This window comes from Diabrotica virgifera, chromosome 3 (genome assembly GCF_917563875.1).
Source record: "Diabrotica virgifera virgifera chromosome 3, PGI_DIABVI_V3a".
In the NCBI taxonomy this organism is placed as follows: domain Eukaryota; kingdom Metazoa; phylum Arthropoda; class Insecta; order Coleoptera; family Chrysomelidae; genus Diabrotica; species Diabrotica virgifera.
The window spans coordinates 67,340,440-67,357,697 of NC_065445.1; the positions used below are offsets into that span (position 1 = coordinate 67,340,440).

Sequence of the window (17,258 nt, forward strand, 5' to 3'; positions counted from 1 at the left end):
AGTCTTTTGTATTCTCATACTCATACCTGTATTATTACTGTTAGAAATACATTTCTAAATGTGTTGAAATTGTCTTACGATAAAATAAATGATAATTCAATTTACGGGTGGTTTGACAGTGACGTTTTCAGGGTGTCATCATTTATTTCATGGTGCAGCTATTTCCGACAAATTGTTAGTATGTTTCCTATAATACTTTGCAATTGCCACAAACCTTTTTCTTTTAAAACCTCTTTATACTGTGGTACTGTTCCATTGCTATGGTTGTTGCTGGATATTCTGCTATTTCTTCTGTGAAAACTGCTTTTTTGCATATTTACACATTTTTACATATTCTATCGTTTTCGTTCAGATCTCGAAATATTTTATAATTTCACTCCTCGCCGGCAAAATTGGAGAAATAAATAGCTCCATTCATTTCTTCTGAAAATGTTATCAAAATTGCGAAGTTTAATTATTGCATTGCAATTTAATTTTTCCTGAATCATGAAATATATAAATATGTACTTTTAATTTATACATCTTGATTGAATGTTTTGTAGTTGCACTTCCTGCAATTCCATTAATTTTTATTCCTTTGTATATATATTTATGTGTATCTCATCTAAATCATTTCTGAATATTACACTAATTCTGAATACGCTAATAATTTTATATATCTTTCTTTATCCTCCTCTATCTTTTCTCCTTCATAAGGATGTACTGGCGTCATGTAATTTGTTTGACTATTTCTGTCCAATTTATCTCTCCTGTGCGTGTTGTTTTGCTTCGCAGAATGAGTAACCAGTCATATACTTTATTTGGTCCGACCATAGTGCTAGAGATCTTCTTCTGGATCTTTTCCCGCTACGTTGCCTTCGACTATCATTCGTTCCTTCATACAACCTTTCACGTTCCTTCATAATCAACGTTAATATAGTTCAAACCGTTTATTTCAAAATTATTTGCGTCCATTCGTTGGGCCACGCAAAAATTGTACTTCTGGTACCGTGTTTTGTTTGTGGTGTGTGTGTCCCGCAAAATATGCTCCAGTTGTGACTGGTTCTTTGGTATTTCCTCTGTGTAGATTGACCATTATTTTTTTCCTCTTTACATTTGCCATGTTCCTCTATTTATCTGGAATCTGTTTCCATTTTGATACTGTTGTCTGTTGTTTTCATCTCTATTCCAGTTATCATTGTTTCGTTGTTTTACCCCTTTTCTGTAATCTAAATGAGAACTGGGACATGAGCAAAGAAACTAGAATACATATAGAGAAGGCCAGAGCAGCATTCGTTAAGATGATGAAACTATTATGTGGAAAAAATTTTACTTTGAGTCTGAAAATTAGATTAGTGAGATGTTATGTGCTCTCTACTCTTTTGTATGGTGTCGAAGGTTGGACTTTAACGGATACACTTCTCAAGAAATTGGAAGCGTTTGAAATCTGGGCGTATCGGAGAATACTACGAATAAGTTGGGTGTATAGAGTTCGTAACGAAGTTGTTTTGCGTCGGATGGGAAAAGTTACGGAAGTCGTCAGAACAGTTAAAAATCGCAAACTGGAATATTTTGACCATGTTATCCGACACCCAGGGAGGTATAATATACAGTGGGTGATCATATTATTAGAGCCACCTCAGAAAATTTTACTTTTTTTTTAATAGTGGTATGTAAATTTTTTCTTTATACGGTCCACGTTGCCTTTGAAACTTTAAAAATGGATGCTATGTTTCTGTTGGAGTGGTTAGTATTGAATATTAAAGTTTTTATTTCTGCTATTTTCCTTGATGAGATGTCTTTGGATTTCCCATGATGTTCTGGTACCACTAGTGTAACGAATGTGCAATTTTTACTAAATTCACAAAATATAGTATAGGACTGTCAGAATATCACTAGAGAGCAATGGAAACTCACAAAGTTTATCATAACTCTAAACACCAAGAATACAAAATAATAGGCACCCGACTTGCAAGCTAGATCGGTCAGCACTGACAAACAATGGCATCAGAGTCACGCATTGCCACACATGCGTGTTGCCACTATTGTCAGACTATTTATTGCACTTTCATAAAGTGTAACAAGACAGCCAAATGGAACAAATGCATTAATATATGATACAGCTCAATTATATACCCTTCCTCTAAAACATTAAATTTTACTATGTGGCTCTAATAATATGATCACCCACTGTACTCCATTTAATAGTGTAAGGCAAGGTAGATGGAAGAAGTGGGCCAGGTCGAAGAAGAACGTCATCGCTTAGAAACCTGAGAGAATGGTTTAACAGATCCTCTGCATCCCATTTCCGAGCTGCCGTCAACAAAATTACTATAGCTAATTTGATAGCCAACGCTCGATAATCGAGCACGGCACATGAAGAAGACCCCTTTCCTATTTAAGTTATTTCTGTATCTGTATGTGGTATTTCTTCTTCCACCACTATAATTTCTATCCATTTGGTACATTTCTGTAAGGCGAAGGGTTCCTTCCTCCATAGCATTTGTATTTCCTTTCATTGAAAAAATTTGATTGTAGGCGATTTTTGATGAGAGTACTGCCAGCGATGTATCCAGTATTTTAGACGATATGGATAATTATCTGGATGAACTTAGTAATGAAGATAACACAAGCGCTGGGCCTACGCCTCCCAAACTAAACCGACAACAAACGCCATTGGTAAGTTAACCTCAAAACATGATTTAACACATAGAGTGCGACCATGTATAAAAAAATTAAGCCCCAGGGGCCACATTTTTTTAAGCTGATATAAGCTGGTGGACAACGCATGTCACCACGGCCACTGGGGATATTTTTTTTCTTGAAAATGGTGGACACGTTATATCCACCATGGCATTCTAAGTGTTAATAGTAACCACAGTTTAATAACTTCAAAATTTGAATTTAATGTAATACACTGCGCGTCAAAATTAAGAGGCTACAGTAGCGATCAACAGGTAGCAACAAACGCGTTCCAAGATTGCGGCTCTAATTTTGAATATTTTGTCGAGATATTTGGCACACATATTCGTATGGCGGTACAGAGCCCAATTTCAGAAATATGTTAGTACGTGGAAATTACTCTACAGCTAAATAAAATATTGAAAAAAGGAGCCTGTACCGCCATTAAGAAGAAAAAAAAAATAAATCTTTTTATCCCATGCCTAGATTTTGTGTAATCTTGGAACTACTAAAATTTTTTATTTCTAACAAGAAATCGAATTTTATAACTAAATAACTAATTAGGCAACATAGAGAAATTATCACTGTCATTTTGACAAACCTGCGTCAGACTTTCTCTGATCTGTTCTGTCATCTTTATCGATATCTGTTCAGTGCAGTAGTGTGTTAATTTAAGAACTCGTTTTTGTTGTTTCATAGGAAAGTAGTGTTTATTGATAGTTAATTTATTATATATTTGTTGTTGTTGTATAAGTTGTTGGCCTCTTTGAAAGAATAGATTGTTGTTAATTGTGAGTTTTAGTTATATGTAGGTAGGTAATTATATTTTACGTAAAAATATTTCGAATTCTAATGCGAGTATATAAAGTTTTAGGAGGATTTTTGAAGTTATACTTCTTTACCGGCGATATGAGGGTGAATTTTTATATGTTAAAACCTATGATCCCGGCGCATGCGCATTATAACTTTGTTCTGATTGGATGTTCAAATTACATGTCAAAAATTATTCAATATGGCGGCTGTGGCACAGCTGTAGTTAGATTATTTATGGTTGTTGCGTTTTAAAATTTGTGTGAAAAGAAACAACAAACAAAAGTTAGTTAATAGTTATACTGCCTTTTTAAATAGTTTTCATATACCTATATTTTTGGACTTTTGGACTATTTTGGACAAGGAAAACTCATTCTAATTTGGTAAGTAGTTTTTATTATAATCATATTGTAATTATACATTTGGATTAGGTTGAAATACAGTAGAGCGTTGATTATCCGAACTAATTGGGGGACATAGGTGTTCGGAAAACCGATTTGTTCGGATAATCGAACTACAATATATTGATACATATTTATAGTCATACATATTTATCCACAAGTGAATAAAAGCCATATTTATATACCTACATATTTATTTATATCTTGATAATGACAACTAGCAACTAAACAAAAAAGTGCAGTCTTTGCAACAACATAATTATTTTTGGATACAATATTGAAGAAAACTGAAGATATTTTAAGCGTCAATTACTAACGCTTGCTCGGTATTCGAGTGCGGGACGCGGGAGTCGATAGTTCGAATAAGCGGTCGTTCGGTTGATCGACGTTCGGATAATCGACGCTCTACTGTACATTTATTTTCTCAAGAATGGGGATTTTAGAGAGAAATCCCAAATTAGGTCCGATTTTTATTTTTAAATTATGATGTTTTGGCGTAGATTTATTTATCTAGCAGGTATGTAATGCTTTGATTTACATACTTAATTTGATTACCAACAAAAGTTCTATCAATCTTCATCTAATATATTGTTTTCTTACTGTTTTGTTATATTTTAATATTTTCTTCCACAAAATTTAAACTACATAATTTAATTATATTCAAAACAATTGTCAAACAGTAAAACGTTCAGTTACCCTATTTTTCCACATGACAAATAATGTGGAATTGGACGAGTGAGTCTAGGCTTCGATTACGAATCAAAGCGCCACGAAATTCACGGGTTCGATTCCCGATGCAAGTTTTTATTTTTTTATGCATTTTATGATTGTAAGTATATTTGTTATATATATATTTTTTTTTTTCAGAAAATGCGTATTTAAAATTTTTGCCAACAATTATTATCGTTCAGAAATCATTTTTTTCTTTGTGGCATTTTTCAATGTGTTTGTGTGCGTTTTATTCTTTTATTTTTTTTAATTTTTGGTATTGTCTTAAAAATCACATTATATGTAGTAGAAGTATAACTTCTTACGTGCGTACAAAGTACACACACATTCTTTTTTATTCTAAAAATATTATCACTAGTTTAACAAAATGGAAAAAGTAAATCAAACGAAAAATAAAGTGAAACCTTCCAAGAAAAAGTCCATTAAAAACCGTGCCAAAATTATGCGAAAATCGAAATTTGTTTCACTTCACAACAAAAAATGATTATTTATTATTGTTTTATTATTAGATATTTCATGCAAATACCTTTCTAAATACCTATCTTAACATAAAATTTTCACCTATTTTGGTTTATTTTTATAAATATCTATTTATCAATAATAAAATGGTTTTCTATTACTTCCATTTAGCGCGACTATGATATTGTCAAAATATTAATCTTAGATATTGTCAAAGATTACCACTGTTGCCAAAGTTTATTATACTATCTCCCGAAGTTATATTTTGTTGCTACCTGTTGATCGCTACTGTTTACTCTTAACAAATACATATTGATTTTTGTGATAATATATTATTGTTACCGGTAAACAAATTAAAAACGTGCTAGTTTTATTAAGTGTTTTTCCTTTGAAATGAACTACCAGCAGCAAGAAAATATAAATTTGTCAGAAAGTGACTGTATTAGAATCGTTACTCTTTGTGAAGAAGGATACCGTTAAGTTGAACTCGCTGAACGGTTTAATGTCACTTAACTCAGTCAACCATTTCAAGAGTCTTAACACGTTTTACTGTTACTGGAATTAACTCGAGAAGACCCGGCCAAGGCCGTAGAAGGGTTACAACTCCTAACCAAGACCGGCTTTTGACACATTGTACACTGAGACAAAGGTTTGTTACCAGTACTTCTCTACAAAAGGAATTTTTGGATCGTTATAACTTTAGAATCAGCCAAAATACGATAAGGAGAAAACTTGCCGCAAACGGCCTGCACCCTGGAAGGACACCCACTGGCCCATTATTGATCAGATATCAAAGAAGGCAAATATTGCATTTTGATCGTGAACATGTTTGGAATAATGACAATTGGGGGAGAATATTCTTCACTGATGGATCCAGGTACTGACTTTTTTCTGGTGACAGGCGGAACATAGTGTACAGAATGCCTGGGAGCGCTACGCACAGTGTAACACTCTAGAGACTGTACATTATGGTGGCGGCTCGGTAATGGTGTGGCGTGGGATTAATTTGGAGGCTTGTACTGGTAGTCGAGGAAATGAAACTGAAAAAATGGCAAAACCTCGCAATTTTTTCGTCCAGCATCGATTTGTACAAAAAATTGGGATTAGGCTCATTTCACCCTCTAGTTCATTTTCTATATCGAGCCGTTGTACGCTTTTGGTATTTTAAGGGTGAAAACTACCCCTAATTGTAAAAAATTATAAAATAACATTTTAAACTTTAATATTGTCAAAATTTGGTTCTCGTTAGTTACATAATTATTGTTTTATGCTTTAAGACACACTATCATAATATTTCAACCCTTAAAACCACCCTTGTTGGAGCTATATATAAAAAAATTACTTATCCTAAAAGAATAATTTCGGCTTGAATCGATTTACACCTGGTTCCAAAAAAAACTGATACGACTCTTGACGCGTATTTTGTAGAAAATTGAGCAGTGTATTTTGAAGGATAAATACTTCTTCTTCTTCTCTTCATTTGAATGGCCTTAGCTGCCAGGGCTATCCGGCCAGGATCCGTGAATATAGACTTGAATATTCAAGAGCCGTACCTGAGGTACATCTGGGCTTAAGCTCATAGCTCCTGAATCTGAAATAATCAAGAGATAGAAAAAAAAAACTTTGTAATTGTTTATAAGTTCCATAACTAAAGTTCTACTATTAATGGTCTAGTTCTAGTACTACCACGCAAAACCGCACTAAGCACAAAGCACATGCATTGCAAGCAAGCATAAAGTCATAAAGTTTTTAAGCAAGCTACACACGAGTCATTGTTGATGTTAAAAACTTTTGCACTGCGATTAATGTCTTTGAGTTTAAATTTTTAAACAACACATCAGTTAATGTCGGATCACCTTCTAGTTCCCTTCTAAGCAACTGGGACTCTCTTTGGAACCTAGTACATTCCAATAAAACATGTTGTAAAGTTCCTACACTGCCACATAAACACTGGTTTGAATTCACTACCTTCAATCTAAATAAATGTACAGGAACACTACAATGTCCACTTCTCATACGACACATTTGTGTGATTATACCTCTCCCCAGGTTGGGAAATTTTGTAAACCATGCCTTTTTATATGGAACTGTAACTTGTGAGCAATAAGTAATTCCTTTTGCCTGTCCTATTTGTTGGAATCGATTTTCCCAACCGATCCATAGGTTTTCTTTATATTTAATTTGAAAATCTTTAAAGGAGGCCTTTGGTTCTTCACTAATGGGCAGCTTTCTTCCAAGATTCGCAAGATGGTCAGCTCTATCATTCCCAATAATTCCAGTGTGACTTGGAATCCATGCAAATTTAATTTCTCTATGTTGTTCATCAAATTCACATAGTTTTTGTTTTAGTTGGAGAGTTTGTGAGTCTATTGCCGCCCTGTAGCTTGATCTTGTGATTTTTTCTAGAGCACTCTTAGAATCACTACAGATGAGGCACTTTGTAAAATTATTCTGTTGGATTAACTCTAATGCTTTTTTAATGGCAAATACTTCTGCTGAGCAAATTGAATTAGCGGAGGGTAATCTTGCTGTTAACTGTGTTCTCTCGTTAAGGTATATCCCAATACCTACATTACCTTGTTTATCTTTGGATCCATCTGTGAAAATAAGTTTATATTCCGACCAGTTATTGAGGTACCATTCCATAAACTTGGTTTGGTTATTTGCTTCTTTGCCCATATTGACAGTTTCATAAGCCATAGGAGAAATCTGAATATTAAGTGGAAAGGAGTGACAAGGAAATAAGGAGCTATGTGCTACCTCATGAATTTCATGTAAAGTATTCTGGAAAGCAGCCAGTATTGGTGGGAAATATTTTCTTCTCCAAAAACTAAAGTAACCCAGAAAGACATTGTGAAATTGCTCAATTGAGGCATATATTGGGTTGTCATAGGCTACTACTTTTAAAATGAATTTAGATGCTAGCCATATTCTTCTGAGATCTAACGGTGTTTCTCCACACTCTGACAAAATTATATGAACTGGAGAAGACCTCATAAATCCCCCCACCACTCTAAGAGCTCTATACTGAACCTTATCCAATTTTGCAAGTAGAGAACGTGCACAACCTCCCAGAAAAATGGATCCATAGTCAAGATGTGATCTAATGTATGCCTTATATAGAGTGAGTAAAGTTGCAGGATGTGCGCCCCACCAAGTTCGACACAAACAACGAATAATATTGACTCCACTGGAAGCCCTCAATGCCATCTTTTCAATTTGACTTCTCCAAGAAAGGGAACTATCTAGAATAACTCCCAAATGAGAAACTTCTTGTTTCCAATCTAAACGTGTGTTATTCACTGATATTAGTAAATTCGGAATATTATTCCTATTTCTATCAAAAAAAATTGCTTGACTCTTGCTAGATGACAGACACATTCCCATATCATGAAGTTTATTAGAAATACTTTCTACTGTACCATTTAATTTTTCCACAACATCCACCCAGCTGTTGCCGGAGCAATAGAGGGCAACATCGTCTGCATACTGAGTAATTAGAATATCCTCTGGCACACAAAATGAGATTATATTGATGACAATATTAAATAGTACTGGACTCAAAGGGGAACCCTGAGGAAGGCCCACATTGGTAGTTCTTGGTCCTAGCAGATTTAAGGAAATAGGATCACGAACAGACACCAAACGATTAGTCAATAAATGTTTAACCAATTCAGTAAGTAACCATGGCAAATTGAGATCTCCCAAAGCGTCCAATAATTGGATGATTGACACTTTATCATATGCAGAAGAAATGTCTAACATAACAGCAGCTGCTGGTTTCCTTTTTGAGATATTCATTGAGATTTCATTGACCAGATGAATTAAGTTTTCAGACACCCCTCTACCTTTACGAAAGCCAGTCTGGAAAGGCGATATGATCATAAAATGTTCTACATACCAATCTAACCTTATTTTTATCATGTTCTCTAAAAGTTTACTAACACACGATGATAAAACGATTGGTCTCCAGCCCGAAAGACAATTTATATTTTTATTGGGTTTGGGAATTAAACACACTGTTTGTGATTTCCATTGAGTGGGGATATGCATTCCCTCCTTTAAACATAAATTGAAAAATTTTAACAGGAACTTGATTGCTGACTCTGGAAGATGTTGCAACATAGAAAATGTTATACCATCCTGGCCCGGCACAGTATCCTTTCGTTCAACCAAAACCAATGAAAGTTCGTTTAAAGTGAAGAGTTCACACTCGATAGTATTAGATTTCACTGGGTGAGACGCAATGTCCTCGAATACAGGTGGAGTCAATGAACAAAGCATTTCCTCCCCTAACGATAAATTACTAGGAGTTCTAACTGAGGCTTTAGTGAAAGCCTTATGGAAACTTCTCACTTTTCTCCACATTACTGATATTGGAGTATCAGGTGAAATTGTGGAACAAAACACAACAAATGATTTTTTCTTTTTGGATTTAAGTTCTTTTTTACAATGTGCCCTAATTTTTTTAAAATTAATGAAGTTTTCTAAAGAAGGTACCTGTTTGAACTTCTTGACTGCCTCCCTCTTTGATTTAATTAAAACTGAACACTCTTCATCCCACCAAGGTAATTGTGGTTTATGGAATGTAACACGCTTTTTCTTAGGGATGAACCTGTTTGCTGCGTCTAATATTAGGTTTTGAAAATCTGTGTAAGACTCATTAGGGATGTTGTTAATGTTAGACTCAATATATTGGTTGAATTGTTCCCAATTGGCTTTTTTCACATTAAAGATACTGCGATCTTGAAGAGGGTCATTTCCTTGGGGACTATTTCTATCCTGCCCGTAACACACTACAAAAGGAAAGTGATCACTTGCTCCTATCTCTGGAAAAACTTCCCAGAGGCAGTCCACAGCCAAACCTGGAGATGCTATAGCTACGTCAGGGACACTGTTTGAGTCAGGCGGTGAGATTCTTGTCGCCTCACCTGTATTGAGAAAACACAAGTTATCCTCCTCCAAAAGATCTGCAAGACGATTGCCGTTCGGATTGTTAGATGATGAACCCCATAAAGAATGTTGGCAATTCAAGTCACCTATGAAGAAAAACGGTTTATCACACATTTGAACCAATTCTCTAAAGATCTCCTTACGAAAACGAACATCTGGTGTCTTATACGATCCTATAATAAAAAAATTTTCAAATTTGATCATGATAGCCTGCCATTTTTCAGGCAAGTGAATATGTGAAATGTCTATCCTATCAGCTGCCAGAGACTGATGAATAAGTACAGCTATTCCACCCCATCCATCAATCCTATCATCCCTATAGCAGTAAAAATTGGGAATATGCAAGTGCTGTGAAAATTTCAGATGTGTTTCATTTAGAAGAATGATATTAACATCGTATTCGTTAAGAAACACCATTAGATCTTGCTTATTGTTAAAGAAACCATTAATATTCCAATGCAAAATATTAAATATCATAACTATATATATAATTTGTTACTATTATTATTTTTTTTTTATTTTTAATATAAAAAATAATATATTATATTATCTGTAAGAAATAAATGAAAATTCAGTCAACACTACTTTTACTAAAATTAGATGTATTATGTGACTCATCAAAACCTGCAAAATCCATATTATTATCAGAGGTTAAATCAACGTTTTTTGAAAATACACTATCCTGAGAATGTACACGATTGCTTGTTAATGAGAGTGCAAAACTTGGGCCTTGTGATCCCGTATACTTTTGTGAATCATTTAATTTGTTTAAAATCGGTAATCTAGGTAAATGTCTGCTTAGATCCTCATTTAATAGAGCTTTATGCGCCTCTTTGTCATAACTAATGTCTTTAAGAATTACTTTATTTTTCCTTTTAACTGGGACCACATGACTTTGACTCTGGAAATGGGGAGTGGAGGATGGGGATTTTTGAAGTGCTTGAGTAAATGCTCTGGGTGAGCTGGATAGTAAAGAAGGAAAATCCCTACTTCTCCTCTGAAACATTCTCGAATTCTCTGGCTTTTCCTTAATTGGGGGAAACAGCTTGGCAGCTTCAAAAAAGGTGAGATCTTGGAAGACCATTACTTCATTTATCTTTTTCTGTCTTTCGAATTCTTTGCAAATTTTATTTGTGGGAAGCTGATCAAGATCGCAGTATAGGCATTTTGGTACAGAAACTGTGCAGCTTTGTACTGTATGTTCATCGGAACATTTCGGGCATCTTGCTTTTCCCCTGCACTGTCTTTGTGAGTGCCCAAATCTTAGGCATTTGAAGCATTGCTGTACAGGAGGGATGTATGGATCTACTGTTACCAAGTTTGAATATATGATTATTTCTTTAGGGGGAGTTCTTACGTCAAAGAGTAGTTGTACAGTTCCTGTTGGAATGTATGTAACGGTCCCACTGCTATCTAAAACTCTTCTGTTAAGTCTTCTGGCCGATATAATTTTCACGTTTTTTTGTAATTTACTGTCGTTAACTATGTTTTCCATTGAAATATTTATACTTACATCTCTAATAATACCCCTTGATGTTAGCATTTTTTGAGGTATATAAGCAAGAAATCCTTTCTCAAGGATTTCTGTGCTATTTAGTACCATATTTGCCTGTTTGGAGGTGTTAAAAATTACTCCAATTCTATTCATGCCTTTTCTACTAATTTCTTTAATTCCAGTCGTACCCATTGTATGAAATACTTTCCCAATATCCATAGGATGGATATTTCCTGCTTTTCCCTTGTCACTCTCTATCATAATAAGGAATGGGCCGAAGTCAGTGTCCTTGTATTCAACTTTTCTTCTACTAATATTTTCAATCCTAGATGATAAGTTATTAACTTCTGTTAACATGATCTGATCGTTTTGGAATTTATTTTTTAAAGCACAGAGTTCTCTTTCTATTAAATTAATGTTATTTTTATGTCTCGGGGCTAGCATGTGTATGGAATTTAAAAAATTTTGCGAGTTCAATGAAAGCAAAGCATAGATCCCGCCCCCTTTGTCAGGGGGGCCGGGAGAGTTTGTGTCCATCTCCTAAGCCAGCCTCTACTCTACTATACTACTGCTACTATGATTATATAAAGGCAAAACTTACAGAAAAGTCCTTAGTATTTCTTATTCACTACTAACGTATTATCCCGTTTTAACTTTTAACTTAACTACTAAATTAATGTTCAAACACTAACTAACTATATCTACAGTATAATTACTTAATTTATAACAATTTTCGGATAAATACTTAATATTTACATACTGTCAATGTCACTGCCAAATCTTAAAATTTGTCAGAGAGCTTATTCTGTTCCACGGTTATTAGACTTTATTATTAATACTTTCTCCGCAACTGAGGGTATCTTATCAACTGTATTGTTTTTAAACAATAGATGATAAAATAAAAATATTGACAGTTCAAAAATGTGAACATTATTGCATTGTGTGTGGCCTAAGTTTGGGCTGAAAACTGAAATGTATTACATTTTTACAAAATTTTGGAATATGTTTAATTACGTAGACCAATTTTAACAGTTGTTTTCAATACAGATTTGAATCATCTACAAATAGTTTCTAATGTCTTTTGATGTCAAATAATTAGGGAAGCTGGAATTCAACAGTTTAGAATTTTACATTGAGTCAATGCAAAATTGTGACGCATGTTAAAATTCTCAATGTATTTTAATTGTACTCATTTCTTTTTCGAATCCTGAGAAAGCTAATAAATATTTTTGAAAAATTTAAACTCAGAATGAAAGACTACATTATTACCGAGGGCTGAAAGTCCCTGAAAACTTCTATAATATTTATTTTGATAAGTTACAGGGCTGAAAATAAAAAAAGTGTGATATTTAATTTCAAATATTTCATTCAATAGAAACTGCTTGTTTATTCTAAAGGGCTTTCCGCCCTCGGTAATAATGTAATCTTTCATCCTGCGTTTAAATTTTTCTAAAATACTTATTAGTTTTTTCATGAATCAGTTGTTTGTTTTTGTTTATTTTATTATTTGTCTGTCATAATAAATATAATGTCAGATCAATCAAATACACTGCTCAACATGATGAAATCTTACTAAGAGTCGTATCAGTTTTTTAGGAACCGGCTGTACATAAAAATTTGGGATTAGGATCATCTCACCCTGTACTTCATATTCTATATCATGCTCAAGAGCGTTGATTATTTTTAGGGGTGTAAACTACCCCTTATTGTTAAAAATTATCTAAAACATTGTAAACTTTAATATGGGTAAAATTTGGTTTTGATTGATTAAATAATGATTGTTTTATGATTTAGGATATAATATAATATTTCAACCCTGAAAAGCCACCCTTAATAACATTACAATTTTTATAAGTAGATAATTTAATAGATCTATACTGAAAAAAAAGTAGAATTAAAGAATTACAAACACATTTATTTACACAAAAATTAGAATTTACAAATAAGTACAAATACAACTACAAATAGTTTTTTAGTCATCTTCCAGTATACGAACCGGTTCTGTGGTATTATACATACATTGAAAATGTTCCATAAGCGGACTATTTGAATTTTTCGAAAAAAAATCGTTTTATAAACATAGCTCCTTCATTTTTGGCGATAAAAAGTTTTTTCAAAAATGATTTTGTAGGTTTTTGGAAGAGCTATAAGACTGTGGAAATTAAATTCCGTAAGATCCCTTAGTTTTTAATTGGGGTGGGTTTAATGGGCTCGAATAAGGGGGTGTTTGCTCGTAAATAGAGGTTTTAAGCAGCTATATCTCGTTAACTGTTCACTGTAATGAAAATCTATGTACCAGGTAATTTTACTTTTTAAAAAAGCTATAATTTAGTAATTTATCATTTTTTTCGTATCTCCAGTATTTTCGGAGATATTTTGAAGTAAATGGTGAAAAATACGAAATTGCAAAAAATCAATTTTTCTTAACCCCAATTTTTCTAAAATTAAACCTTTTAAATAAGTCAAACTTCTTGGGTGTAGTGACAATACAAATATAAAAGGAACTACAGAAAGGCGAAGACCAATTTTTAACTAGGAGGGTAGTTAGGGGGTTGTTTTCACTGATTTTTTCATAGAGAGAAGCAGGTACCGACCTTTTTTTGATCATAAGTCGCTCAATTTTCATTCTATAAACTTTTTATTATTGTTGTTTTGGAAGGTCTAATTGTATACTTGAAAAAATATTATTTAAGTTTTCCTCCAAAAATTTGACGAAAAAAGCTAACCTTTAACATGCCGTATGCCGGTTTCTATTGGTCTTCAAGATATTATAGAAAAAAAATTTGGTTTGTGTTACTAAAAGATACAATTTTGATATCTACAGTTTTTTTGAATAAATGCATATTTTTCGAGGTATTCTCAAAAAACCCTCAAAAAAGTCGATTTTTTCGTTGGAAAACTGTTACTTTCAAGAGAGAATATCTCGAAAAATATTAGTTTTACGAAGAAAATGTAAAAAACATTTTTTTCTTAGAATCACGTTTTGCATTGACTTACATGGTTAAAATGAAATAAAAAATTCCCACCCCCGAGATGGGGTGGCAACCACCCTCTAGGTTTTAGCGTACAGCGGCATGATATAGAAAATGATCCTTGGACTATTTTCTACCTTCTTTGAAAATTTCAAGTAAATCCATGCTGGACGAAAAAATTGCGAGGTAAAATGCTTCATTTCCTCGACTATGAGTAAGTTAGAATAGATCACGGGAGGCTTACATCAAACAGGTACATGACAGATATTTTAGAAGAGCATGTCGTGCCATTTGCACCATTTATAGGGGATAATTTCATACTCATGAAAGATAATGCCAGGCCACATATTGCAAGAATTGTGCAGCAATATTGTCAGAAGGTTGAGATTCTGCCATAGTTTGGCCTGCGAGAAGTTACGACCTCAACTCAATAGAACATGTTTGGAATATATTTTATATAATATAATAATAACCGCCATAAATGAGAGTTATGTATTAAAAAGTTTTTTATTTTATTATTAGAGACTTTTATTATTTATTTATTATTTTTCAGAAAACTGTTACCCAGTCTTCTAGTTCATTTTCTTACAAAAATTACTCTCCATGCGTCAATACACCCAATCAAAATTTACCCGACTATGTCGTTGAAGGAGATAACATATTACCTTTGACGCATACTGTTAGTTTTTATAGAAAGCAACAAAACCAGGTGAGTTGTATAATATAATTATTATATTGTTTGTATTTAATTTTGAAAAATATAAATCAAGGAATAATAAATAAAAAATATAATCAAGTAATAACAAACTAAGATTTGTCGAAATTCATTAATTACCTGGAAACCACTTATGCCAAATAGATCAAATATTTTTGATAGGGGAGAAAAGTATGCTAAATTTGCAGTTACTCGAGCATTATGGGGACCGATTGGGTTGTGAAGAGTCGGTCCTAAAACCAAAAAAAGTAAAGTTTTCCATCAAGTAGGGGACTTTCCATTTTTTAATTAAATTTTCTATTTCCAACAATCATTCGAAAAAATTTCTCCAATAAAAGTTGCTTATTTCTACGTAAAAAATCCAAATCTGCAGTAAAAATATAAGGCTCCTATTTAAGACGTTTTTTGTGAAACTTTGTGACTCACCCATTTCCCTACGCCCCTCTCAAATCGTCAGATTTTTTAAATATACACTCTTTTGCATGTACTTAACTTACCTTATGTTAATCTGACGATTTCGAGTTTTTCTAAGGATAGATTTTTTTTCGGCCCCCCCCCCCTTAACGAACTCCCCTGTATTAAGGTCAAATATATGGTAGAGGTACATTTACAGGGTACAAGGTTTCTCACCATGTGATAATCTGACGCTCTCGAGTAACTGCAAAAATCCCCGCTTGCGCTCCCCTACCATAAGATAAACCCAAACTTTTCCTTAAGCTATACCCTATTCCGCGAACATACGCCTGTTTTGGATTACTTGGACAACGAATATTTTACTGTGCAAAATAAGAAGAACGAAAGTAAATTGCAAATTACATTGTTGTTTATTGGAATAATTATTAGCGCCATTTACTTTCGTACTTCTTATGTTGCACAGTAAAATATTCGTTGTCGAAGTAATCCAAAACAGGCGTATGTTCGTGGAATGGCCCATATATATTATTTTTAGATACAATCACCTGTCAGGCAAGTAATCCGACAACCAATTTTAGAAGAACCAATTTCAGAAACACGTCAAGACGAAAGCAAGTTGATTAGTGAAAAAATTAAGGAGTTGCAAGAAGAAGTACATAGACAACAAAATATTATTTCACAAACCAGCCAGGCACTTAATTTATGCAGTTGCACTCCAGAGTTTTCGGGGTCGACGGAACAAGTAGAAGCTGAAAGAGTTTTGCTGGTAGCAAGTAAGTAGTGATTTCTCTATTCTCTATTCCTCCATAGTATAATGTAATAGTAAAAGATAAAAACTAAGGACGGGAATTTCTTATAAAATTTGTGATTTATGATCCTTAAGCTAATACTAAACCCTCTATTGCCCCTTTGAACGGCGCGTTATTTCCCGTCAGTTGTCGGTAAAATGACACGGTTCAAAGGAATTTAACAAACAGGTACTAAAGTGTCCACCCTTCCGACGGAGTTAGGGCTGATACGATCAGTGCCGTGGTAATTTTACTATTTAGTGGCCTAACCACGTTGTGTTACGATTTTAATCGTTGTATAAATTAACCAACTTAATCAAATTTCTACCGCCCACACTGGTGGTGTACCGAGTCCTTTTCTGTCTCTAGCTAGTTCCTTTGCCTCACTCCATGTCTTCCCTCTTTCTTCGAGAATCTCGTTTATGCTTTTGTTCCATGTTTTTCTTGGTCGTCCTCTACGGTTTTTCCCTATTTTTCTCAATTCCCATATCTTCTTCACCTGTCTAGTTTCGTTCATTCTGATCATGTGTGTCCCCACCATTTCAGTTTCTTTTCTTCTGCTTTAAGGCGGGTTCTCACTTGCCAGTTTCGCTGATGCAGTGTGACGGATTCATTGATAAAGCAACGTTTGTATTCACACGTTTCATGTTTTGCTACATTCAGTATGCAGTTTCAGTATTCAGTATGCAAACATTTTTTATCATGATGAAAATGGTTAAAAAAAAATTGAAGCTAGTTGTTCGCGAAGTATTTATGTTTACAATTGAGTTAAAGAATAGAGTTGTGAATCAAAACAAAAGAAAACCTCTTAGATGGTGGGTCAGTTCCTGGATATTACGCAGAAATAAATGGGGTGCCAGT

At 33.8% G+C, this 17,258-nt stretch overlaps 1 protein-coding gene across 2 annotated transcripts in view; it reads left to right on the top strand.

Annotated features, from left to right (window-relative positions):
- The window catches only part of LOC126881873 (anillin-like), a 136,175-nt gene that overhangs the window by 82,142 nt on the left and 36,775 nt on the right, over positions 1-17,258 (top strand). For both annotated transcript variants that reach the window (XM_050646521.1, XM_050646522.1), the window contains exons 12-14: positions 2,518-2,658; positions 15,034-15,189; positions 16,145-16,382. In XM_050646521.1, coding sequence (XP_050502478.1) covers positions 2,518-2,658; positions 15,034-15,189; positions 16,145-16,382 — 535 coding nt within the window. The remainder of the gene's footprint in view (positions 1-2,517; positions 2,659-15,033; positions 15,190-16,144; positions 16,383-17,258) is intronic.